The 27,978-nt window shown below is 42.3% G+C and overlaps 1 protein-coding gene across 5 annotated transcripts; it reads right to left on the reverse strand.

Moving 5' to 3' along the window:
* Positions 1–6,143: 6,143 nt before the first annotated feature.
* Positions 6,144–27,958, reverse strand: LOC143181237 (uncharacterized). 5 transcript variants are annotated; one of them, XM_076381586.1, is made up of 9 exons: positions 27,773–27,957; positions 18,357–18,710; positions 16,157–16,240; positions 12,255–12,765; positions 11,415–11,828; positions 9,180–9,275; positions 8,744–9,096; positions 8,341–8,666; positions 6,144–8,054 (listed from the first exon to the last, which is right to left on the reverse strand). In XM_076381586.1, exons 2-9 carry the CDS (start codon positions 18,635–18,637, stop codon positions 7,738–7,740), a joined length of 2,382 nt encoding a protein of 793 aa, XP_076237701.1. In that variant the 5' UTR covers positions 18,638–18,710; positions 27,773–27,957; the 3' UTR covers positions 6,144–7,737. The 5 variants fall into 5 exon arrangements, with proteins under 5 accessions (XP_076237701.1, XP_076237698.1, XP_076237702.1 ...); XM_076381583.1 differs by having other exon boundaries at positions 11,415–12,765; positions 27,773–27,958; XM_076381587.1 differs by lacking the exon at positions 11,415–11,828 and having other exon boundaries at positions 11,973–12,765; positions 27,773–27,955.
* Positions 27,959–27,978: the final 20 nt, after the last annotated feature.

The following is a 27,978-nucleotide window of genomic DNA, read 5'->3' on the forward strand; positions in this document are numbered from 1 at the left end:
CGTCACTCGCAGCACACGTTGACACCAGCCAGTGTACGTGCACGTAATGCAGTAATACTGGTTGAATGCATGCGGTTCCGTCTGCTTCCCCCTCAGGCTTGCTCGTCTCTCCTCATCTGCAGAATGCGGCGAGCAGTGGTGTTCGCCCGTGCACGGACGCTCGTCCACAGGCACACGGAGCTCGTGCATGCACCTTGGCGCGACTAGACGAGCCAGAGACGACGAGCAGCGGCCTCCGGCAACCTCAACCTAGCTCCAGGCGCACGTCTGCGTGCTTGTGTGTACGCGATGTGCACTCGTACGTGCACACGCCGAGTGCGGGGGAAAAAAGCAATGCAGAGCGTGTACGATCGGGCTGCAAGTAGCCGGGGTCCCATCAACCGTGAGATTGCCTCGTTTCTCTTTGTCTGGAGGAAGGTCATTGATGTTGCCGAGAAAGCGCTTAATTCGACGGTTTCGAATGCTATGGATTACTGTGGATAGAACAGTAATCGGTTACGCCAGTTTCGTTCGATGTGGAATGTGGATCATTTGTCTAGGGACTCGCTTAGATTGGGTCTAGGTCTGACGATGCGAGCTCAACAAGTGTAACGTCCTTTTTTTAACGAACTTTTTATGGGTTGTGGAACTTGTTAAGATTGATATGATAATACGTATCCACTTTTGGGAGCACATGGCTAGCAGTTAAGGAGCATTTGTAATTCAAGGTGCTCCGTGTGGCTTAAACAATTCTTGAATAATTTGAAGGAAATTGGAAAGTAATTGAAATTTTCCAAATTTTTAAATTTCGTCAAATCGTCAAAGATTCAAAGTTTGAAACCATTGAATTATTAAATATTCAAACTTTTTCATTTCCATATGATCGAATCGTCGATTACTTAAATTTTCATATGTTGAAACTATGAACCCATCAAATATTCAAGTTTACTAATTTTCAAACAGTTAAATTATCAATTAGTTGAGTCTTTCGATTTATGAGTTGTAAAATTTTAGAGGTCTAAATTTTCATATTCTGAAATATTTCAGAAAGCTAAGATACACGGAGAAATATCAGTTGTGAATATTTTGTAAATTATTGGCCATATACGTTCCAAAAAATTAATATAGACAGATTTCGCCTACAAATTCTACAAATTATTAAAAACCCATTACCTATATAAGAGGTGCCTACATGTAGAGTTTTTCTCATACGAAAGTCGAAATAACATTGGATAGCTTGAGAAAATGCTGTGAGTTTATAGATTTTCAAAAAATGCTCAAATTCAATAGATCTAGAATAGACTTAAGTTAAATTTAATAAGTTAAATTAATACATCTAATTATTAATACAAACTGAGCCTATATTAAGTTACTGAATAATAGAGCTATCAATTCTGCTCCAAAAAGAATCGCTAATAACAGATATTGTACAGAAACCAGAATTATGTCTCACCTGAAATTCGTCCCTATTTGATGATAAATATTGTGCCTTCTTCCTATAGACATACAACTGACTAATGAGTTTATACCAACAGACACACTTCTGAGACCAGTCGTCCTTTGGTCTTATCAGAAGTGTGAATAATAACAGATACAAATAACACTTGTTCGTTCTAAATAATTTCAAACTATGGTGAATATAGTAACGAACTTATAACGAGGAAGTGCTGTACATTTGAACACGAGACCACAATTCGAAAACAGATCGTACATCTTTGGAATGATAATGCACCTATGCATTATACACGCGAGAATATACCCACATATTTTTGCTACCTTTCATTACATTAACATAATCTTATTATACTTGACTACACAAGTCACTCCAGTTCTGGAGAACCCCTTCCATTGAAACTTCAATTGGTTTCTCATAAGTATGTAACAAACTTAGATTTAAATAACTGATTAATGTAAACTTAAATAAAAAACTTTAAATGACTATTCATAAGAATATACTATTTACTGTAACAGTGACATAATTATTTAAAAAAATCATATTTTTTCAGGACATGAGATATCAGTCAGTGCCAGAGTCATTCTTTCTGTACTAATAATTCAAAAAACAACAAAATTTCAAGTTATCTCTTCAGTACAACAAATTATTAAATAAATACTTAGACTTAAATAATTAATTAATGTAAATTTGAATCCCTTGTTTTAATAACTTTACTTGGTTAACAAAGTCAAAACCCAGTACACTTCCTTAACAGCTAATTCATTTATTTTCAGCAGACAATTACTAAATCATACTTCAAGCTTCAATCGATATTACACTGACTAACCGTAACGTAAGCCAGAATAAAGAAACCGCAAATAGTTGAAACTCGGTTAACGAAATCGAAGTTCTACTGCACTCCAACCGTACTGTTCAACCATCGCCAGGGGAAATGCATGGGGAGAGGGTTGGGCTAAAAAGCCATATCGGAAAAATTCTCATTTAGGCTCCAGCCAATAAAAGGCCAGGTGGGTCCTCATGAAAAACTCGAAGGGAAAGGGACACGTCTGTCAGCCTCGGCGGACCTTAAAAGACAGGCCGCGGTGGAGGGGGCACCGGTGCATCTGCATCCGGGAATTAAGATGTATCGGGCTAAACAATTGAAAAAAGAACTCGAATACATCAACGTCTACGGAGAGTTGTTCCAACTGACTACATAAACCGTTACTCCAGATGACTCAACGTCCATAAAACGAAAGCCAACCAACGTTGCAAATTTTCAGACGAAAAGCATAAACAACCGTAAACGAAATTGCACGAAATATATCGCGACAACGCTCCTTTTTACTCGATCCCCTTAATTTCGAATTTAATAGAACTCGATAGGGTCGAGCCAGGGGATCGTAGACCCCGGGCCAAAGTGAAAGACTCCGCCCAAAGGAAAACCGAAGAAAAGGGAAGGATCGGAACAAGGGCCACAAAATGGTGTCCCGCGATCCTCCGGTGTGCCCGGCCACCCGACCCAGGGAAAGCAATAATGGCCACGCAAAAGTGTCCTCGAGGATGAAAAATAGCAGAGGCACGAGCCGTCTTCGGGTCGCGATTAAAAGATGAAAATGTGCCGACTGTAAAAGTGGCTGGGGTAAAAAGAACATCGAAGACAAAGAGGAGAGTGAAAAGGAACAGAGAGGGAAAAGAGAGAAGGGGAGGAAGAAAAAGGGAGAGAGAACCTTGGCCCACAGGCCTACTGCAACGATGGGCTGCAGCTTGCCTGCACCGTGCCTCTGCCACTCTGCCATTCATGTGGGAAACACCCTACGTACCCGTGGGGTTGGGCCAACAACCGCCGGAAAAATTTTTCTCTGGATGCACTGCTAAGGGCCCCGCCCCAAACACCACCAGAGAGGGGAGATGGGAAAGTTCGGTGATGAGGAACCGCGATGTCTACCAATTTGGCCCCTTTGAAGACTAACATAACGAAAGCGTTCGAACGACTCCTTTTTTCCTGGGACAGAATTATTGTCGGGACCACTGTTTATGTGTAAAGAACATTGATGACCTTGAAATGACCTTGGAAAAATAATTTAAAACATTTTTGAATATTTGAAGAATTTCATTAAGCATGAGATTGCATTTATAGAGATTAGTTTCATTGGAATAAAGAAAGATACGGTAATTGACATTGTCGAAGTTTGTCATACACGGTGCAAAGAAGTACGTACGGCACTGCGCATAGCAGCTCGCGCAGCAATTCAATTTTAACGTAACCGATCGCCCGCAATAACGAAATAAATTACGTCAGAAGCCGTTGCGTGGGCTTTCGAATCGAGAACGTTATCATTCTCAAAATAAAGAAAAAAATCAGAGGTGAGAACGCTCGAATTCGATTACTGCCATTTTATAAATATTGCGAGAAGGTCGTAAATTTGATGTTTCGTTGAAAAAATACTCGCGATATGGCCAGAATGGAATCAAAACAGTTATGGATTTTAAAATATAAGTGAAAATGTAGTACTCCGAAATTGAGATATTGGTACCACGATTCCTGATCGAACGTAACAGTCGAAACGTTAAATTTCAAATCGATGCAGATTTTTTATTCAGTACTGAACTTGATCCCATTCCTGGTCAACAACGCCTGTCGGAAGCGAGCGCTGCGAGAAACACGACGGAAGTGCGAATTCTGATCTTTACCTCGTTGTCAGGAACGTCGCTGCATCCCGTGGACCCGTTCGACACGCAGAAATCCATCAAGGGAAGGCGAAACAGCGGGAGGAGGAAATGTACCGACGTACAGATACACAGGGTGTCTAGAAATGATTGCAAAATGTCTAACGCTATCTCCCGTGTCTCAGTTATTTCCCACACCTCGTTAAACTCGATTCCAAAGAACGTGCTTGCGAATTCCAAATTCACGCGAAACTCAGACCAGAACGTATCAACTTATTTATATTCTGAGATTACAATATCAGAATGTTGTAACGCGCGATAACATTGTAAACTCAAAATCACTCGACAGTGAGCACAGTATCGACTAAAATATCGTTTTTGCTGTGTTATTGTCCTTGCGGCTAATATTATGACTATTTTCTGTACTCTTTCGCAGGGAACAAAATGTCAAACGACTCTCCCGTATTAATAGTCAAATGTATTCAAAACAGGTTCGCGGAGAAAAGAATCTCTAGAGTAATAGATCGATAAACGTTTCTATCGTTTAATTTTGATCCCGAATGATCCTCCCTGCCACGAATTAATGGACGCCCTGTATAACCTGTATCTATCGGACACCGTTCGTTCGTTGGTTCGTACGTCAGGTCGCCGCTCCCTGAGAGATCACTGCCCTCACGCACACCCGGTGCCTTCTCTCGTTCCTTCGGCCAACGACGTCGTGTGTCCCTCTGCCTCGACGACGGGGGCCAGGTACGTACCGCGAGAACGATGAGCCCGTGGCGAACAACACGCGCGAAACCTTTGGAGCAACTGGCGAGCACACTTTGCAATACTTATATATATTCGAAGAACTAAAATACGTGCACAGAAAAAGTCGGTAAATCGGCAGACGAAAGGAATCACAAAAATGAATTTGAATTTTTCAAGCGGAAATCGCGAAAGAAAAATATTTCTCGCCAATTGCGTCAAGGATAACGAGCTCCCGGCTCGTCCCCATCACTACAGGCCGAACTTCCCTCCCTCGAGCCAGAATCTCGAGACTATCGAGCTGTCTCGGCGATCAGACGGTGAACGACCACCAGACGTAACGATCACTCGCGAACGAGCTGTGTTTATTTGGTCGAGAATTGACCGACACACGGGGAGCCGAGATTTGGAGAATTGACGGGTGGTCGATACCCGCGTTCCGCCGGCGCACACTGACCATTATCACGTAATTATCTTCGCCGGCACTTGTCCGCGTGTCTTGACGAGCTCCACGGCACAGAGATCGCGCGGGGATCGCGAAAACCCCGTTTCGTTTCGCGGAGTACGAGCGAGGGATTTGGGAACCGTAACCCTCGGGGGCACGTGTCTATGTATGCACGTTTAACGCACACCATGGTAAACAGACCGTGTACGTACGCAGAGGAGACGATGTGCACGAACCGGCGACGAGACAACGATTCTATCCTTTCAGCGGCACGCGTGGCAGCCAGACGAACGAGCGCAATATCGCCATCTGTATCGCGAATCGAGCAACACGATTCGCGCGAGAATTGACCGACTAGTGCAATGGTACCCTCGATGGGAGGGGACGCCATTGCGCTTGCGCAATTGCTTGTCAGGTATTTTGGTGCATACGGTACGTTGGTCTCCCTGCAGTTACGACTTCGCGGTTTGAGAGTTTGTAGACTTTGGTGAGATCGTAATCGAGATTTGTATCCAAAACAACACAGTTTTGATTATTTCTGTGGTTCTAAAAGGAAACGACATGAGTAATATATTTCTGTTTTTGAGATATTAACGTTCCAATTTTGAAATATGAATTCTCAATTAATGCGACATATCTTATTGTAGTCTCGTTCTTTGAGGAAATAGTTTCTTTAATTGAGTTTGCTCAAATTTCCTAAAACCGAATTTTTTCTTGTAGATATTACTAAATTTTTTGAAAATGTGACTTATATCGTTTTGCTTTACAGACACAGATTTAATCCCTGTGCACTGTACAGGTTAATTTAAATCGCAACTTCGTTTAATCTAGAATGCTTTTTTAATGAAAATTCAATTTATATAAAATTCGTTGACTTTTAATAATAGCATTTAAGGTATACATTCTTATATGAAAATACAATTTACACTATTTTATGTAATTAAAATTAGTTAGATTATACTTGTATATTGTATATAATAATTACAGTGCACTCAGGATAACTAGTGTTTTGTTTTGTACTGTTGATGTGGATACGTTTATCTCATTGTTGATTTCCCTTTGTAAAGTTATTGAATCTTTTTTCGCACACTTCTCGAACTAACCAATCACGAGTGTTGGAATGCTCTGATTGGTTGGTTAGTATATCATCATGGCCGCCATCCCGCGAAACCGTTTATTGCGCTGTAACGGAAGTCGAAATCACTCGAGATTGGTAAGAAATTTTGAGTAATTTTATTAATACCAATAGATTCGTTTGTTTTTGGTTTCAAAGTTTTATTTACTTGAACATACTACTTAAAACCAATTTGAAATTTCGACGCATTCAAACGATACTCTCACCGGGCACGATGTCGCATTTAAATAGGACAGTATGTTTGATACGGCGATAAAAAATATCGAGTAATTTTTTACGATCGTTGGTTTATAATCGTTTTAGTGACTGTTACGATTAATTTATTATCGGTACTCTGATTTCTTAAATTGGGAGAGAAAGCGTATGTAACATGAGAATTTCGTAGAATCTATGACAAAGAAAGACATTTGATTCGTTCATTTTTTCCCTTAATCTTTGTTACTTTTATTGGTATGTAATACGTATAATAATATATTTATATATATATATATATATTATATTCGTCAATATCGAATATATTAATATTTCATCAGTTTTCTCTGTTTCCATAAATTAAATAAATAACTCTTGACTGTGATATATTATTAAACAAAATATTTTACAAAAGTAAATAGCTGTAGATTGCCAGGTGTTCAGTGAAGAGTGAGGATAGATGTTACTATTATCGTTCTATTCAAAAGTAACTAGACATCCGAAGCGCTTTATTCCGTATACGTGATCTTTGGCGAAGTCATGATTAACTCTTCGTTTTTCTTCAATTACTAAAGTACTCATAACTTTTCCATATCTGGCGAATCTCATATTCGTAAATCATGATCGTGATGTATACTTCATCATAAAACACGAAAAAGGATAGGAAGAAGACAAGAATGAAATAAGAAATAAGAAGAATTAAATCGAAGGAGAACGTATGTAGAATAATTCGAAATTCTTCACCACCGATTTTCTTTTCTCTTTTCTTGTCCGAGTCTCAGTTTTTTTCTCATACGAGTTGTTTCACACTAAATACGTAATCCGATCTCTTTCGAAAATGCACTAAACAGGCGAAGTAGAAACATGATTTCTAACTATGATAATAAATCTACCCGAAGAAAAACAAATTGGTTCGAGGGGTTGACATGATTATCGCCAATGTCACACAATACACACCACACACGCACACTCCATGTTTCCTCGACGAAGGCGACCCCGGCTTTTGTCGTTCAATGTTTAGTCGCTTTTCAATACCACACGATAAAGTAGTACTTTTTCTTTTCTCATTATACTATGCTGGACTGAGGTATCGAGAGGCAAGATGGTCGTTCAAACTCTAGGCATGGCGTAAGGTTACAAGTGAGAGCTGTGAGGCTGCTGTTCGTAAAACAGTACGTAGGCTTCGCTGGAAACGACCGATCGTGCAGGGACCACTGATACCCGGCTGTCATTGTACTCGTGCCACTCTCCCGAGTAAGGATGCTTGCAATACGCGGTGTAATGACCGGAGTACGTGGTACCCGAGTGATTCGCGACACCGTACAAATTGTATGTACAGCCCGGAACTCTGGGGGCGGCAAAGGCACTGAGATCCAAACCCGTCAATGGAAAATCCACCATTACGTTTAGCTTGCCGCGGAATCGTTCCATAGGGGAAAAACGTTTCAAGTCTGGAACGAACTGCGTTAAGGAAGATTTCTTCTGCATTATGTACCGACTGTAGATAATTACCGAAGTCGGCAGAAGACTTTTAAACTAGAATTTAGAGCAGGGTTTCTCTACGTGAAGAACAGGAAGATGAGAATAAGAAAAACGTGAGGACAGGAAAAAAAGTAAGGAGGAGGAGGGCTATCGAGGCTGATGACCAGAAAAAAGCCACAAGCCAAAAAAGGTTGAGAAACCCTGATCTAGAGTATAGAGAGAAGAAACAAATAGTAATGCGTTTAAAAAGGATACGAATAACGAGAATCTTCGGGAACTTTTGTATGCTGAAGCTCTTGGTACACTTTCTCCTCATCTGACACTTGGAACAAGTTGGTTTTTCGTCGCCGTCGAGAACCTCTTCTCGGGTGAAGTGCTCTAGACACTGACTCAACTTGACCGTGCCACTTCTGGCCGGTATCGGCAGACTCAAGTCCCAGAAGGGATCTAGCGTCACCGACACGTGGTCACAGGCGGTGCAATGCAACGACGAACGTAATTGACCAACGAATACGTCGACTATCATACTGTCTTCGCTGCGGAGGTAACGTTTCCAGCTCTCTACAGCTTTTTGACTATCCCTGTTTTTGGAAGAGAATTCTCAGTTATTCGACAACGAATGCTACCCACGCTATACTTTCTAAAAATGTTTTCTTACGTGTACATCTCAGGAATATCTGTGTGTATCGGCTGTGGCTTCACCGTCACCCTGTTCACATCCTCGTGTAATCCCTCGAGCAAATATCTGAGAAACTCTTGAGCATCCTGCTGGCTATATCCCATGAATCGCGGCGCGAATCTCTGAATTTGAGATTTCAGCGCCGTCGTATTCACCACGTGATCACCGCCCACCTCCCACAATTCGTGGATCACCTGGCTGAACGCTTTGATGAGGGCGCCCTTCATACTGGACGTGGTGGTATTTATATCCGCCAGATACTGCTCGTTCAACAGATACTCCAGCAACGGTCTCGTGTTGCTCAAACATTGGATCACGCTGTTCATGAAACACTGAAAAATAAAGGAAAGGAAAGGAAAGTAAAATGATTCGCAAGAGGTGGGCGAGAACTGGGTTAGGCAACGACAATACTCACTGTATTTCCAATATTCCGCAATCCGTTTAGTCCACATCGTTCGTCGCGATGTGCTTGTAGCCGATTACGCGCCGATTTATTTGTCGGGCTTCCTTCCTGCAATATAATCGAACGTTACTCTTCTGTCGATTCAACCTACACCTTTCGTGTTTAGTATTCTACGTCTCTACGGGGGCTAGGAACCGTCAGATACTGTCGCGTTTCGTTGCAAAAGCACGACAAATTGCATCTGTAGCAATAGCGGTTTAGTTTGCTTGGTACAGCGGTAGTCACAACACAGATACGAGTATAAACATCCCACCAAGTAGAAGAAAGGAGGGATATGGAATTTAGTTCCGTTAATCGTAGGATTGTACGACACCAGATTAGCGTCATCTATAGAAACACCACACAGTACCATGAAGTCGCAAGTATGGTTTACGTGATGCTCGTGTTCAGCATTAAGGTTCACGTTAAATCTGAATCGGATCGATGGTAAAATAGGTTAATCTGATACGGAGTGTTGCATTAAAGGACGCTGAAACCGCTCACACTCAACACCGCAGCCAGTGCTATGAGAACAGGTGAAGAGTTAAAGTTCGGTTAGGTCTAAGTTAAAAAAACAAATCCACGCAGTACGTACATTTCTCGTTGCGTTCGACCTCAGTGTATGGATAGTTCCGAACAGAAAGTACGCCCAACACAATATATTCAGAAAAGGGAAGACAGTGTAAATATCTAAGGCATCGAACAGCCCAGAAAAAGAAGCAGTACACAACACCGACGTCATTGCGCGCGCGCGCGCTGGCGTGGAAGACACGTTTCTCTTTGCACGCTCTTGCGATACTCCGCTCGAGCACTCACCTTCGTACGACTGACTGGAGGCTGTAGAGTAGTGCGCGCGGATACCACCGAATCACCGATCTGTACCGAATAAACGCCGGAAGGGACGCGTTGGTGCTTCCCTGACGTTAAAGGTGTCGCTACGCCCAGCAAGAACGCGTAAACGAAGAGCAGAGTGACCACGATCCACAGGCACCACAACCCCCAGCCTAGTACTTGAGTATAAGCCAGTTTACACGTGATAACTTTCGACAAGATGTTCCATCAGCATCACAACGAGTTTGCACTCAGCTTCCACCTGAATCTTCGTTCATCAGAATACCCGGATATACAACAACGAACATCACCGATAATTATACCGAGAAGAGAAACTAGGTATCGTACAGTCTATCAATCTTCCACGTGACAGGGGAAAGATTTCAACGGTTAAACTCTTACGCTCATATACTCTCAGATATTCCCCACTCCTACAGCCGTGCTAAAATGGCACGCTATTCGTCTGTCTCTCATCGACGAGCACCGAGTCAATCCGAGATGGTCTGTCTTGTCGAGAAGATCGTCAATCACTGGGGGTTAGGAACAGTCGTATAAACACGACCACGCGTTCTGCAGCGATAACGGGGATGGTGTCTATACGCGAAGTTGTAATGTTCGACACCACGCACGCGTTGCCACGAGGTACCGTTATGTTATGAGAGATCCGTTGACCGCGCTTCTCGCTCCCCCCGGTGAGAGAGCTCTGGTCTATTAATAAAAGACAGCAGCGGCGAGTAGCCGTCGATGAGATTAGTCGAAGAAAACGCTCGAGGAACTGACTGTTTCGTAACGGACGGAACGTAAGCTACTACAGAAAACGTTTCAACTTCTGCCGCCTGTATCCCTACCACTGTCTTTATGACAACGACTGAGCTGATCCACAGATCAAGAACGTGATAAAATGCGACTAGCTTTCATCAAGTAAATCAGCCTGCAGAGTAGACCCTCAGTTTTGGGCCACGAGGATACTGCATAGTAACGATGGATGCGTCTATTAATAATGAAACTCGAAAACGGATCACTATGCAGCGATAGTTCATGTACCAGATTCAAATTACCACTTCGGCAGAAGAATAGATAAATAATACAGTCAGCAAAGAAGAACAACGATTGTGCACATGTTTCAGGATAGTCACCAAAGGAAAACTGCGATGGCACAATGATCACTCGGCCACTGAAAACATTGAAAGAGGACGCTGGCTGAAATTCGATATACCTAACCCGTGCGTTATATATTACTTCTTGGAAGACGCGTCTACACTCATAGCAGATTCGATGCATACCGAGCATGCGACGATGGTTCAAGAGATATTCGTTCTAGCTGCTTGAGATAATCCTCTAATCTGGAATAATTCACGGTAATGTTAGGACACTCACGAATTGATCGGCGACGCCGCGGTAGAGGCTCTGGTGTGCCGTGGACGGAGCCGTGGGCGACGAGGAGGTCAAATTACTGGTAGCATTCGTGTTTCCTGAGAAATGACCGTCGGATCTCCTCGAGGTGGAAGGCACGGACGGGTCGTCCCCATAGGTACCGGATGGTCGTCCAGCCACGCCGTTCTGTAAAACGGGCGGCGTGCCGCCGCCCCCGAACCCACTCTGATCGATATCGTACGAGGTAGACGCGTTTCGTTCCTCCTCCTCGCCGTCCTCCAGAATTTCGGGATTCTCCGTGCGACCGCCTCGAAGGAATGCAATCGCCTCGATGGTGGCCGGACCGTCGATGCCACGTATTACCTCGGCGGTGGCGTCCTCGATCTCGACGTCCTCGACTGGTTGCGTGACCTTGTCCTGATCGTTGTTATTGATCAGCAGTTCCGTGTTATTCGGATTAGTGGCAACGTTAGTGAGCAGATCGAGCTTAACACCAATCAAACCAGCACCGCCAGCACCACCGGGTACGGGCGAGAGGAGGTTACGTTTAGCGGACGAGACCTCGTCAGTTCGATGAACACCGCGTTGCTGGTGGTGATGGCGGTTGTTCAGGTTGTTGTCACCGTCGTCGTCGTCGTCGTCGTGCTCGTCGTCGTTGTTGTTAATGCTGTATCCGCAGGCGTCCTCAGCACTGCTGCTATTCCCATTGCTGTTGTTGTTGTGCTGATCGTCATCGGTGTTATCGTCGTTCTCGTCGTCCGCGTCGTCGGCGTCGGCGTCATCGTCGTCATCGTCCTCGTCCTCGTCTAAATCGCGGATCGTGCCGCGTTCGTCGATTGTTACCTCGCCAGGCGACGCGGCACTCTCCGCGCGAACATGCCCGCTGGTGAGCACCGTGCTGCTGGACCCTGGCCTTCTCTTTGACCTGGACCAGTGTGCACCGCCAGCCGCGGCGGTAGACGACGAGGAGGACGAGGAAAACGGGGACTCGGGACGATCTCTGGTTCGTTCGACCTCGCGTTCGTCCCCACCGAACAGCTCCGTCAACGAGGAACCAGTTGAATGGTGCTTCCACTGATGGGATCCCCCTAAGCTATTGGTAGTGATGGTGGTGCTGCTGTTGCCTCCTGTTTGGCGGATGTTTGGTATGTAACCAGACGGTGAATACCTGCTGATTATGTCCGCCGTTGGGTTGGACGACACCTCGAGCTGCTTAGAGGACGATGATTCTTGCGCTCTGTCCCTCGACGACGAGCCGTACTTGCCGATGCGCGTGCCGTTCGCTGTCACGCTCGTGGCGCTCGTGCTAGTATCGCTACCGCCCGTGCTGCTGTACGCTGACGATGAAACTGACCTGCAAAGTTTGTCCAATGTGAATATTGCGCGAACGCCATTTCATTCGGTTGGGCCCGCGGCCAAGGGCTACCCTCTCTTTCGCGGGTTATGCAATGATCGCGGGCATACACGAAATCCTCGTAAACATACGCAGGCGCAAACTAGTACACCTGGATGAGTAACCGGCCTGTGGTTATACAGGTACCGATACACAGCAATAGGTAGGAAGCACTTTTTAACACGGTGAAAGAAAATAGACTACTAATGAACACTGCAATCGTGAACTTGTCATTCAGAGACGTATCTCGGATGCACGTTATAGCTGAAGAATCTATATTTGGAGATCATTGACTCAAACAAACACTTGCAAGAGCAGAACGAAGCCAGAAGCCATCTAGTGATGAACGTGGGAGGTATCAACCGTAGAATGGAATCTTTTAAGGAGTCGGTCCCGATTCCAGACTGCTACCGTTTCCTCGAACTCAGCCGTGTTAAAAAAAGCCTCCGTCGCGACGGCCCTGGCCTAAGGTGAATTTCAAGACGGGACAGAGCTCAACGAGTTACCAACTATTTTAACTTGGAAAATGACACACTTCTCGCGTTGACTGGGTCAACCCAGTCCGAGAAAAAGAGAAAACAGGAAGAATCAGATGTTCGAACGTAAAAGTAGTCTATACTGTGAGTGTCCAAAGATTTGGACTGACCATCGGTCGAAAAGGCGGAAAATATCGTTGGGAAGTTGCGACGGTGGTCAGGTCGATGTCGCTGGCCTACATGCCGGCCAGAATGATCCTCCTCTTCGGGGTTTGGAGGTTACTAAATCAGACGCGCGACACCGTTTGCATACGATGGATTTGGAAACGGTACTAGATATTTAAATACACACTGAGGCGCGGGGGAGTTGGGGGACTCGGCGTGATCGTCAGCAGCGCCGTGGATCGACAGGGTTCCGGGAGAAAGTGATCTTTCGACGCAGAAGAGAAGAAGTCACCGAGGTCAAGGTCTTCGGTTACACAGATTGATCTAACTTTTTCTTCTACAAAATTTATTACTCTTAGAAGATTCTAAAAACTGAAACCATAAAGAATGTTAACAGAGCAAGATATTTAGTTTGCTATTAAAAGAAGGATTCGTCGTTTTTGCTTTAATAAGGAGAGATCACTTTTAGATAATAATGATTTTTCGAGGAGGCTTCGTTCAGTGTTGAAGCTTAAAGTATTTACAGAAAAAATGGTAGATTTTTAGATAGATGGAACATAGTTTACTAATATTTAATGCTAATACTGTACTATTTAATATTTAAATGAATAGCTAATATTTAATGTTTAAACTGCAGTCTCCTTTATATCCTGAGCATAAGCATACAACAGCCGACGTGCAGGGATTTATAAAATATGAAATTATGCTACTTTTTTTTATTGATGCATAATAAATAACTGAATCTAAAATTCTTGATAATTTCGCACTGTTGTAAGTTTAATATTACTTTGATTTTTTTAAATGAAACGTCGTTGCACTTTTTTGCATTATGTCATAACGGATATAGATAAATTGCAATGGTTAAATTTACGTGATCTTGAAATAAATTTTAATATTTATACAAAAAATATACAATACATCTCAAGCTATTTATATTTCTTCTTCTAATTTACATGAAAAATTAACTGATTAACATAAATGCAGTACATTTTTCTTGCAATAGTTGATAACTCGTCGTCAGTCAAGTATAAATAAAATGGAAATGAAGGATCTATGAATATTTTTTACGAATATAATTAGTACTATTACCTATCAAATTTGTAAAATAAGATTAACTATCTTACCATGCCAACATAAATTGGCACCATTAGCTATGTTAAGATAGACACTATATAATCTTTGAAAGTTTAATTTTTTTCGTGTACAAAAAGTTTGCAATATCATGCAAACGTTTTTATGTAAAATGTTATCCAATTCAAGTGTTGATTATAATGAAGAATTTTAATTCATATAAAATATTCATGATAGATTAATTGCAAAAAATTGTGCTTGAGATATCAACCATCAGTGCAAATATGCAATGAGACATTTAAATAATGCAAAAACGTAACCTACAAAGAGAGTAATATATTGGCGATTTAACGTTTTAACAACTAATTTTTACAATATAGTTCTATCTCTAGTATTTCAAAGTACCTATAATTCTACAGGGTGTTCGACGGCATGTGTCAGAAATTGTAAAGGATGATTCTACCTGCTAAAATAAGATAAAAATGAAAATAGACGAAATTACGTTTCCGAGTTATTAATTGTTGAGAAAAAGCTTTAAATACGTGTGAATTGAGCCTGACTCGGAACCTATTCTAGTGACTTTGTTGTATCTAACTAATGCACACTAGCAGTAGATTGATCCCGAATTAGTCACATTTCACGCGAATTTTAAATGATTGTTAACAAAATTAATAACTTTAAAACATAGCCCCCAAACGCAATTTTATTATTCTTAATTTTCATCCTGTTTTGACATGTAGAATCACCTTTCAAAATTTCTGACACCTGTTATGGAACACCCTGTATAGCCTATTATTTATCTAATCAAAAGATTCGAGTTATACTTAAGGATCTCTCCTTCACCTTAAGTAGGCGAATAAAAAATGGAAAGAAAGTGTTATCTTGACCCATCAGAGGCAAGTACGCGACCGAGAATCTGGTATGACTAGTTCCTAGGCTGTCAGTCCAGGTTACCATGCATACTTCATTTACCATTGACCTCAGCCTTAGCTGTCAGAGCGATGCCACTCACCCAGACCATAGAAAAACAGGGACCTACAGATCACGCCTTGGTAATTGGATCATTGTGACGCGGACAAAAGTAATTGGCGCTAGGTGAAGGGTGTCGTCAGGGTACAGGTACCTGTTGCCCGTGACCGGGTATTTATAACACGCCTGCACACCAGGGAGTACCGTGAAAACCTCATGCCCGTGTCTCGTCGTGTTGTACCACGATCGAGTGATTAGTAAAAGAAAAGAAAACTCAACAACAAAGAACTCCCATTGGGGCCACGTGGATCGGGCCGAAGCTATCTTGGAACAACAATCGGTATCGTTTCGACGCTACGCCGACACACCGTGCAGCTATAATTAGCGGGTCTCAGGAATCGACGGTGGAAGCGCTATTATTGGCCTTTCGGAAATTCTGCTCGCAGTGACGATGGGAACTGGCAATTGACGTTCGTTCGCTGCTCGGCGATGATCAAGGTGGAGCACACCCGATGGTCGCGATGTGATCAAACAAAAATGGGCCAAGCGTTAGAGAAGTGATTGTTATTGGGCGTGGCCAAAGGCACTGCGTCAAACCAATGACACTTATCGGGGTGCCGCGGTGTGTCAAACACGATGTTGACTTCTGCCCCCCGTCAGAGAGTGCTCACCTTGCGGGGGAGCAGCGAGACCGGCTGTACTCCGACACGTAGCTCCTGCGGATGCTCGTGCCCGTCGCTGTTGACGAGTAGAAACTGTAGGGCCGATCGAGTATGAACAATTTAATATTCTATCGCAATAGTTCGAGGAGCCTGGGATCGGCAGCACGCTAAGGACCGCTCTTCTCGCCCTCGATTGATGATTATTAGCGGCAGTTAACAGTCGCTTCGACAACGGGACCCCAGAAAGGCCATTATCTGGACCTTTGAGATTTAGATCGGTCTCTTTCTGGGATATTCCAAGCGGTCAGTTCGTATCCAGAAGCTTCGAATACCAATTTGAATCTGTTATACCAATAGTAAAGCGACTGAATGAAAGCAGTTTGCTTGTTTTCTGCGGATTCATGTTTAAGAGTAATGTCCTTACGGAACCATCTAGAACTCAGCGAAAGCGCATGTTTTTCCATGAAGTAGCGACGGTAACAAGATGCCTTCTCCGTGACCGACGTCCCTGCATTTTGCAAGCCTCGATTCTTGAGGTATTAATAAGGAGAGGACCAGAACTGTCGCATGATGATTTCAATAAAATTTTTGAGGTGGCACACTTCTACTAATGCAGGCTTTTGATGGTCATTCCAACTGAAGGAGGCCACTCATTTTCAAAAGAGTGGAGACTAAAGTTGGAGATTTGAATATGTAACCTTGTGAAAATTAAAGCTGAACTTTTGGATTCTTTAGGTATCTGATTTTACTTTGCTAATTGATTTATTCATGAGATATTTAATTAGTAGATATAATAGTTTCTTAAGAGAATTTTGAGTGTTATTCGTTTATGTCTAGTTTTAATATATCGTAAAAATTAAAATATATAAAAACCACGGAGGAAACCCATGACAACTCACATTTTTAGTTTTTTAACAGAGAGCAGTTTTACATTTTAAATAACCTTCAGGCAATTCTACTGCGTTTTTATTCGGGTTTGGAAGTCAAGTCTACGTTTCTGACCTTCTTGAATGTCACTGCATTTATTCCGTCGTACAAAGCTTCGTGAATTTATCACTCTTTTTTCGGTAAGAACTATTTCTCAAATTACTTTTTATGTTGTCTCGAAGTAGACATTTGACTTCTAAAATTATTAATTTATACCTTCCGAACAAAAAATTCCTTGTTTTTTCTAGACTTTTGAAAATGATTTCTCTATAATATTTGGACTTGCCATACCATTTCTCTGTGTCCCTTTTTTTAAATTGTCATATTAAAGCACTCTTTCATCTACAATCGATAAAAGTATTGTATTTTTTCCTTTGGTCTGCATACAGTGGTAATGACATAAAATATTGAAATATCTAGTCGATTTAATTCATTGGATAAAGAAAAAAACAGGAATTAAAAATCATGTTAGGGTAGTAAGACTTCAACTTGGACCAAGAGAGTAATAGTAATAGGCTACCTATGTACTATGCCAAAAAGTTGTAATCATATTTTTGGGAATAGCTATGTCTTGATAGAAGGGTGCTATATGTAATGTTAAAAGGAGACTTCTCAGTTTTATCTATAGAACGTATTTCTAGAGAATGCACAATTATTACTCCTTCATCAAACAGTCGATACTGTTCTTTAGTTTTTGCATTGTATCCAATAAAATCAGGTCTAAATTTAACACTGTTGACGATATACGGTGAAGTAAAACTTGCCTCAGCTTTCGCTCATTTATTTAAAACAATATGTTATTAAATGAAATCTTTTACTAAAAAAATGAAAAACACCGATTCACATCTCTCGTTAACAATGCGTTATTTGTTTTCATGTGTACCTATACATCAAAGGTGCAACGATTCTCAACAGTAATCCTTACTTTCTCAAGAATCAGTGGCCCTCTCCATTTAAAATAACAATCAAAAGCCTGCATCAGTAAGCTACCTACATTTGTTTACATTAGGAACCTACCACTTCCCTATAATGCTCATAAAATCGGCATCAAACAGTCATCATGGTCCTCTCCTTCCAAGACCATCAAACGCACAAGTGCATCGGGATGCACTTTGACCCTACAGTCAGGCTCCCTCGGGCCCCCGTGTTCCCGAGTCCTCAAACGGCTCCCATCGTGCTAAACAGACAACGGCGTACTGCCGAACGTGTTTGCCGATCCCTGGAATCCAAGTAGAATCCCGAAGGAACGCGACAGAGGATATGACAACACACACAGACTCACCTGCCTGATGGGCAGTACGATCGCCTATACTCGGACGTATAGCTCGAACGAAATCCCGAGCTGCCCAACGACGACGAGTAGAAGTTCGTCGGTCGGTCTAGGATCGACGAGGAACCAGCAGATCGGTAGGAGTTCAGCTTGGATGTGGAGCTGCCGATAGCTGAGCCGTTGGTGCTGCTGCTACCGGTCGAGCATCGTCTGCTAGGAGAATGCGGCGCCATCGGGCTGGTACTGTACGACACTGCTACGGCGCCCGCCTGGCCCCCACGGTGATATGACATTGCACCCGGGTCACCAGTCTCTCAGTCACTTTCTTTTTCTCTCTCTTTCTTTCGCTCTTTCTCTAGAGACACCCTGAATGCCAACAGTTTTGGAGAGCTTGGTCAGTATCGGGTCAGCCAAACCAGTTTTGTTCTATCTCTAACAATAAGCGTACGTCTAGGGCAGCCCATCGATCAACCTTTATGCACGCGAGGTCCCCTCGATCGAGGAGCAATTTGGACGCGTTGGATTGGGTAAAAGGGAACTTTGGTTTTATTAAGGGACTAGGACTTGGACAGGTCGAGTGAGTACTTCGGTCTCAATGGGGGAATTGGATTAGAATAGGTCAAGTGAGGATTTTGGCCTCGGTGGAGAACTCCAGGGCGAGTTTCAACGCGTCGATTCGAACAGATGAGAAGTCTGGTTTTGTTAAAAGATTTGGTCACGTTGAGTTGAGAGAAAGGGGACTTTGATTTCGCTGGGAGTCTTGGATTAGGTTTAGGATAGAAGTGAAGGCTCTGGCCTCGGTGGAAGACTTTGACTAGGATTGGAGTAGGTCAAGTGAGGATTTTGCTTTCGGGAGAAGAATTGAAGGAAATTTGAACACGTTTGTTCGAAAGGAGAGAACTCTGGTTTTGTTAAAAGATTTGGACACGTTGAGGTGAGTGAAAGGGAACTGTGATTTCACTGAAGAATTTGGACCAGGCTTAGGATAGATTGACTGAAGACTCTGGCCTCAGTAGAGGACTTGAACTAGGATTAGAGTAGGTCAAGTGAGGACTTTGGCCTCGGTGGAGGGCTCAAGGGACAATTTTAACGCAACGTGAAATCGATGTGTCAATTCAAACAGAAGAGAAATCTAGTCTTGTGAGAAGATTGGACCGCGTTGAGTCGCGCAAAAGGGAACTCTCATTTCATTGGAGGACTTGGACCAGGTATAGCACACATCAAGTGAGGGCTCTGGCCTCAGTGAAGGACTCGGACAAGAATTTTATAGCGTGATGTTAAATGAAAGGAAACTCTACTCTTATTAGAGGATCTAGACGTGTTGGGTCGACGAAAATGGAACTCTGGTTTGGTTGGAGCACTTGAACCGAAACTAGGACAGATCGAGTGAGGTCTGTGGCCTTAATGAAGAACTTAAGGAAGAGTTTTAAAAAGTCGAATCGAATGAATGAGAATTATACCTTCCGTGGAGGACATAAGAAAGAATTGTAAAGGATTTCGATGCAATAAGTTGAACGAAAGGATTCCCTGGCCTTGCTGAGGAAGTTAAATCAGATTCAAGACAGGTCGGGTGAGAAATCTGACTTCGGTGGAGAAACGGAGGAAGAATTCGAAAATCCCACATTGAACGTAAAAAAATTCTAGTCGTCTTGGAAAATTGACTATTCAGGCGAACTGTATGCTACTATACAGTGTGCACCACTTACGTAAGGAACAACGAACGTATTATAGGACTCGAAGAAAAGTTGAAACGCGTGAAACCGAGTGGAAGAGAACTCTAGTAAAATATTCAGGCAAGGATTACATCATGCTAGGTTCAGTCAGACTGATAAAAGGATTCTTTTCGAAGGATTTCATCTGGATACAGATCCTCGCTTTGGGAATAACCTGAACGCACTTTAAGGTCAAAAGTAGGAAGTCGAGTATTCCGTTCACGCTACATTAGATACTGAAGCGTTAATCCGATAATTCGATCAAGGAATTCAATTTTACAAATAGCTTCCAAGGTCTAACGCAAGAACCTTGTCACCCTCGTGGCTGATCATAAAACGTCAATCAATTAAAAACATTAGTTAAGAGCTCTGGATCTCTCACGGGAGAAAATATCTCACCAGAGTCCAGATGTAGCGAGCCAATTAATTTCTCGACTCCAGTAAGATTCTATCTACCGTTCCATCTCTACTATCCTCGCATTACTGAACGAAGTAATTACAAAACGCAATTCTCTAATTGTTCCCCGAGTGATTTACGTTAACTGTGCACCTGGCCACTGCGCGGTTCAATCGATAGCGCAGCGCGGAGGGTTTTTCCGAAGAGAAAGAGGGAGCAACGTGTCACATGCTGAGGCTCCCGCTCCAGCTCGCGCTGACCTTGCTGCTCGAGCGTGCTACTTCACCTTGTCCCCCTTTTCCGCCTAAAACCTGGCCGCGGATGCTTCTGGCCCTAGCGACGCTAGAAAAAAGGCGAATCTCCCCGTCTTACTGAGAACCGACGGAACTGCATTGCGTTATGCGATCAACCGGATATCGATTCGCCTCTTCCTCTTTCTCGCGCGCGCAACTAGATCACGACCGCCGTTCTGGCGGCCAAGGGAGATGGAATCCTCGCGGCTACCATCGATACTCCAGCTGCCACCTATTCAGCCGACGCGTCGGAATTCCGTGGCGAGCGGGAACACTAAACGAAGAAATGCCAAAGGTTACTGGGTCGAGTTAAAAAAAGGAACGGGCTGACCTTGGCGAGGGAAAAATGTGCGAGGGACCGCAGCACTGTTGCTACACCTGACACGCGTGCCATCAGCTTGGAGTTATCTCAGAGATTGTTTAGATCGTTGGAAATTTGGAGCTTGAGACATTTTTCGTTTCAGTTGCTGGTCTGGGTAGTTTGATCGAGTCGATGAGTTGAAGGACAGAACAAGTCCAAAATTATTTTCAAATAGTCTGGAAACTATGTCTGAGTCTCAGAGATAAAGAATATTAAGTCATATAGAAAACAAGTGAACTTAATATACTCTGATTTTGGAGTCCAGATATGTCAAATGCACAGAACTGCATGTTGAGCTCTAATGTATCGAAATGTGGTTTCTGAATTTGTATTGGTGTTCAACTGACCGATTCAAATCAAGCAAATGGGTTTGGGAATACGGATGGTACCTCAATGAGTGTTTGTGGGAATGTTTACTTAGTGTTACCAAGGTGGAGTTTTGTTATGTGTAAATAGAAAAGTGAAGAGAAATAGAGTTTGATTTTGAAATTAAATTCTTAGTTAGCAAGTGGCGTAAGTTGCAAGTTTTGAAAGATAAATCTGTTGTGAAGAGAGTACCCATGTATTCAGACACACTTTCGTTTGTTGTTTTATGAAATTAAAAAGTTCCCATTGGTAGTTTCATTACACGTTTTTAATAAAATTTTTGAAAAAACTTTATGAGAATATATTTAAAAATAAATTTTTATTTTTCCTAATTTAGAAACAATCTTTAAAATCATTTTATTTGAAACACATTTTAGAAACAAATATTATACAGAGATACGCTATCATACAAAGTGGTAATTTGTTTAAAAAAGAAAAAGATCAGTATAGGTAATATAAACTTAATCGAAATCGCAAAAGTAGTACATTAACAAAGGTACAAAGACTTATGAAACACTGACAATGGGAATCCACAAAATCAACCTGAACAAACTTCCTCTAAAAACAAACTTCCTGGTATCCCTCACAGTCCCTCAATAACACCAAATGAAGCCTGACGCACAGTAAACTAAAACTTTCGCCCCATCGATACGAGATCAACATTTGCAATTGCTCAAAAATACTGAACATCGATCAAGATAAACCTAGAGATACTGATCACTTAATCAATATATTTTTTACACTAACATTAATTCTTTTAAAATATAGTATAAAATGATCATTTACATAACAATATTATAAACACAAAAAATTTGATCCACCTAATTCTGTGTTTGGAATTAACAACGGCGTAAAAGTTGCAGTAGCACATGCAACGGTTGAAGAGGAAAAGAGCCGCGTGCTTGCCAAATACCTGGCGTCAAGAAAGCAGTCGCGTTTAGAATTTTTCCCCAAAAGCCTGGCAGTCGTCCCAGTTTTCACCGGAATCAGCCGCGCAGAAACAGCATGAAACTCGTCATCTCGAATGCCGCAGGAGATCGTGTAACAAGTGAAACCGATTCGATGCAATGGTTTTCAAGAAAAACCGCCGCCGACGTGCATACTCAACGAAACTTATGCAAACGATCGTAGCGTGACTCATAGCGATCGTTTTTAACCAGTCTTCCTAATTTCCAAGCGGCAACCGACAAAACGCGACAAACAATCGAGATTGGCGGCGTTTTGCAACGAATTACGGGTTATCTCTTGCGCTCTGCGTAAGGCAAAGTCAATAACGCAGCTTATGTAATAACGTAAAGAGCACAATTGAAATTATGTAACAGATCCCGCGAGTGAACCGTTGTCGCATTTTCAAGCTTCTAGTCGAATGATCGCCGTTTCGAGCTGTCCACGTTCCTCGATCAGTTCTGTGTTTTCGCCCTTCATTGGCGCAATTCGATCGTTTTCGTCGCATTTTTTGTTTACTCAGCTGCAGAGATCCTCCAGGCCTGGTACTCGACGTATGAAAAGCGATGGTACTTGAAATGAGTCATCCTCTGAAGAAAATTTGGAGCTTCTTTCTGTTTAGCATTCAATTTATAGCATTTTTAAATTGTTCCAATTTAGTGTTATTAGACATAGTTCGTGTGACGTCGTTTTTGACGTAAATTGGCAGTCAATTGATAACGGAACATGGAAATTTAATAAAGATAATAAGACTTCATCAGTGAATGACTCATTTCAATGGTTACAACTTAATTCTCTCTATCTATTGAGACACACAGGTAAATGCGGAAAAATTTATTAGCCTTGACTAGTGACTCAGTGAACTTCATTTACAGTTTTACTGATGGAGGAATTACTAGACTGCTTTCCTAATAATCATACAGAAACAAGTTTGGAGTCGATTAAAAGACAGTAAAAATCTATAGCAATTTTGAGAAATTGCAAGCTTAAAAAACCTAAATAGATTGAATCATAGGTCATCTCACAATTTAAGCTCCCGAGAGGAATTGTTTTCAAGGCCAAATGGAATAATTGTATTTTACCTTATAAACCAATCATATATTCACTTAAGAAATATTCAAAGAAATGAAAAACAAGCAATTATGCTTGAATTAGAAAAAAAACTAAATGTACAAAGGCCATTTTTAGCTAATCTATGTTCAAACAAATTTATTCACTGCACAGTGAAGAATGAACAATTCTATTTCCTATGTCCTGCACCTAAATCGAGTATGAAATTATTCATCAGCGAGTTTCAAGTGCCAAGGTATAAGACAGTCGATCAATGGATCGCACTGCACACGTGGATCCCAGGAGGCATGATTATGTGTTTACGCAATGAAAGCGAGGTGAAACGCCCCCTCTCTTTTGCATCCACGGCTTGGTAAAGCCTCGGAGCCTCAGAACCTTTCTCGACATTTCAAGTGAATCTCGTTCACATTGCATAATGATAATGTCCTGCTTCGGTAAGCAGCGTACAAACGCTAAATTATGAACATCGAAGAACCAGCGAACAAAGATCTACTGCTTTTCTATTATTCGATCATAGGGGTCTATAAATTCGATGTTATGTGTAATCAGTTGCAAATTTATTTTAGTGTTTCTCCTCGGCGCAAGCGATTCTAAATATTCAAAGTTTCAACTTTTCAACTCTGCAAATCTTAAGATCGAGAGATTTCTAACTTCAAATGCTGGATGTATTCAGATGTAATCAGTAAATTTTTAAACATCTAGATTTTCAAATTTCAGGGACTTTTAAAGTCTTCTCTATTTCAAGAATAAAATTATCTATCAATTTATGTACTGTTTCGTACGAATTCAACGAACGTAACGAACAACCGATTACCCCTATCCAATCTGTAAGAAATTAATTATTTACTGAGAACGAACCTGACCACCCTAGCCTACTGCATAGTGTAATATCAATTTACATCTATAGAATTCAAAAGAAAGATAAGATACGATATTATCGCGTGTTTCCAATAATATGATCATGTCGAGTTGTCAAAGAGACTGATAGGAAGAGGAGTTTCAAATCATTGGGGTCCGCGGACACAAAGTGTGACTGGAAAGAGAAAGACTCCCCCACGGGACGCTGCAAATCGAATATGACCGCATTTCCTCTCAGGTAGAGTCGACGACGAAATACATATAGCGATTTCGATAGAACAGTAGGGTATCAGTTCTTCACAGTTCTAACAATGGATATTTCCTTGATTCCTGGCAATTTAAAGCTTCAAAAGTAGCATAAAGGACATTATCATTTAATATCGTTTAATATCATCAATAAAACATTGTGAATTAACCCTCACCTTGCAACCTAGGTCATTTACGACCTAGACCTTTATGATTTTTTAATTTTCTCATAGATGAGAAAGAGGCGGTACCTGAGATAATAGATAACATGTAGTAATCAAAATTATTGCGTGACATTCTAGAAACTTGGAAGTCTATTTAAGATTTTTTTTCAATTATTTAATATAAAAAAAAAACTGAAGGGAGTTAAACGACCTAATTTGCAGTCAACAGCGCTAATAAAAATAAGATTGCAGACGGAAGGTTAATTACATGGTAATTATTTATGTAGAAAAATACTATTTAACATACATTTACTCCACTGAAGCATCAAATAGTTTTTTTGCCGTCACCTTGTTCACTATTTGTAATATTTCATCAATTTACAATGCTGTATTAATGATATTGAATTGTTGAATGATAAATTTTGTAATATTAAACACTTGTTTACCCATTTGCCACCTCTAGAGCTGCGAATTGGCAGGAAGCAAGTAAAAATACGTTGGTTTATTCTTGAATCCCTAACTAGTCACCTTAAAACCGATTATTAACCCATTAAAAGCTAAAATTGCGTAAATACAGCATTCCACTCTATGTTTTTAGTAAATTTACATTACTGAATTCTGTTTTCTCATGTTACTGTTATGAAAGAGGATTATAAAAAGTAGCTTAATATTTTTCTCGTTACTTTTTCTTCTTAATCTAGATTCTATGACGTTTTAAAAATTGAAAAAATCGGAGTATTTGTAACACAAGAGTACACCAGTTTTTAATACGTCACATACTTTTTTGTGGATCTTCTTAATTTAGTGTGGATTTACATAGTATCTATTATTATAAAATACTTTTTTATCTCGGCGAAATATTGTATAACACATTGTCATGTCACCTGACAATTCAGTCGCGTCACCATACAATCTTTACATCATTGTGAATAGCATTAACGTCCACAATTATAAATGGTATTAACAACAAATTATAGCGACGGCTAACTAGAAGAAGAAACAAACTATAAAATATCCACACAATCAAATTGATAATTCTTTTTTTAAATTGGAGTCACCATCAAGTGACAGAATTTTCAGTGAATTTAGCATAGCAGTATCGTGAGAAGATGTATAACGTATAGAATGCATACATGTATACGTTTTTCAATAACGTTGGATTTACACAAGTTTGGACCTCAATGGGTTAATGTGTGAAGGACCGATACCAACACTCTGCTGTTTTACTGGCATCGCTATCATCTCGGGTCAACTATACACAGTCAATATCCCTCTCCCATAACAATATCAAAGGACGATGGGCGTGTGACGATCGCACGAGCACGTGGAACCGCACATTGCTGATTCCTATGTTAAGTCTTGCATGCTGCACACCGCCCTGCCCGTAACATGATTAACAAGATCGATGGAATTTATCTCGTAATACTTGCGAGTGACTTCCCAAGACGCATCGTTAAACGTGCGAGTAACGTAGCGTCGTCTTATGTAAGATAATGATACTGCTTAACCCAGACTCGACAGTATTAGCTAATTTTAAGGCGACAATTTGCTTCCTCCGCGAAAACTCGCCGAAAACCGTAATTCGATCCGGTCACGTGACGCGGGGAGATCCAGAGCAGTCGAGCGAACTCGAGTTGACCAGAGGTGGGCGCGAAAGAATGGGAAAAAGCAGAAGGTAGAGGAGCGATAACAGGAGTCGCGCGTGTTCGGAGTGCCATTTGTTTATTATCGTGACACGCGGTACAGGCACGTCACATGCAGAAAACTCTCGCGATGGATTCTTTCTAGTAACAGTAGAAGAGTTAACGCAGCGCTAGAAACTTTAGGTCACGTGATCCCGGCGCATCTTCCATCGCTAACGTGTCCCGTCTCTCTCGGTCCTCGAGACGCGCCAGAGCATCAATTCGCTGACCACGAGTCATTTGACACGAGTGAACGTCGGCACCAGCATGAAACATCACTTTTAGGGTTATTTTAGACACTGCCATTGAGAGAATATATAATTCACAATTGGAGCATAGCTTCGGCTACAAGCGAGGCCCTCGACTCGACCAAAAGACGCGTCCACAACGAGCGCCGCTCCGTTTGCGTAATTTCCAACGTGGAATAATTGAAAAAAATCGTCGAACGTCCACGCGAACGACCAAACATGGGTCCAACGTTCGTCCGTCCCCTACTTACCTGTTAAGTTTCGCTCGAATCAATGCGTTACGCCTGCCGCGATCCCCCGCAAGAGATGAAATTACGATGCGAAAGAGTTTCTCGATACTTCGAATATTTTTATCGAGCCGTTCCGATTCGTAACCTAACCCCGTGCTCACGAGGCCAAAGAGAAAGAGACGGTAGAGGAAGGCTCTCTATAAAGAAAGAGAGGGAAGGGAACGTAGAGAAACGAGGGAAGGGGGCTAGGGAAGAAAGAGAAGGAGACACATTTGATTCGGTCGGCCTTTGGCATTTCTCACATTCCAAAGCCGAGGGCTCCCGTGGCTGGGGAAAACCGTGTTACAGCGGGAATGGTCGCGAGATTCACACAGGCACACGCGTCGCGCGAGTCATTCACAAGAGAGAGAAGAGAAACATGGGTAAACGGTGAGGATACTCACGTCCCGATTCGCCTGAAAGAGGAAAGCGACTTCGGTTTCACTCGGTACCGTCGCGGGGGCTCTATTTGCACGAGAATTTTGCCACCAGAACGTCGGCGTTACGAGGCGGTCCGCGTTCCCACGGTCATGCCGCGTACGCGAGAATTTCACGGCGGTTCGTTACGAGGGCCGAGAGACAGGGAGACGAGGCACCAGCCATCCCTCGGAACTGTCGGTGACGTCACCGCGTCGAACGCTCGGGGACTGTTCGACGTGTCTGAGGTGAGGAGATAGTCGCACGGCGCGGCTACGAGAGCCTCGAGAGAGGCACGAATCGATTTGCTGCACGTTTATGTCGATCCACCGCCGTCCCGAACGCGACAGGACTCGCTCCCGTCCTCGGGACTCGCCCGTCCGATCCAACAGTATTTACCTTTCTCCTGACACTTCCTCTCGCCCGTGGCCCAACGCGAGCGAACACTTGCGACACCGCGGGATTATCACCACTGCTCCCGTACTTCGCTAACGCAACGTGCGTGCAAACAATATGGCGATCACAAGGTTGCCGATTTCCGCGTTGACAGTCATCGCTTCCGCGACTGCCGCATTCTGCGCTAGCGCACACGAAAATTTCTGTCC

Source organism: Calliopsis andreniformis, chromosome 6 (assembly GCF_051401765.1).
Source record: "Calliopsis andreniformis isolate RMS-2024a chromosome 6, iyCalAndr_principal, whole genome shotgun sequence".
NCBI lineage: Eukaryota > Metazoa > Arthropoda > Insecta > Hymenoptera > Andrenidae > Calliopsis > Calliopsis andreniformis.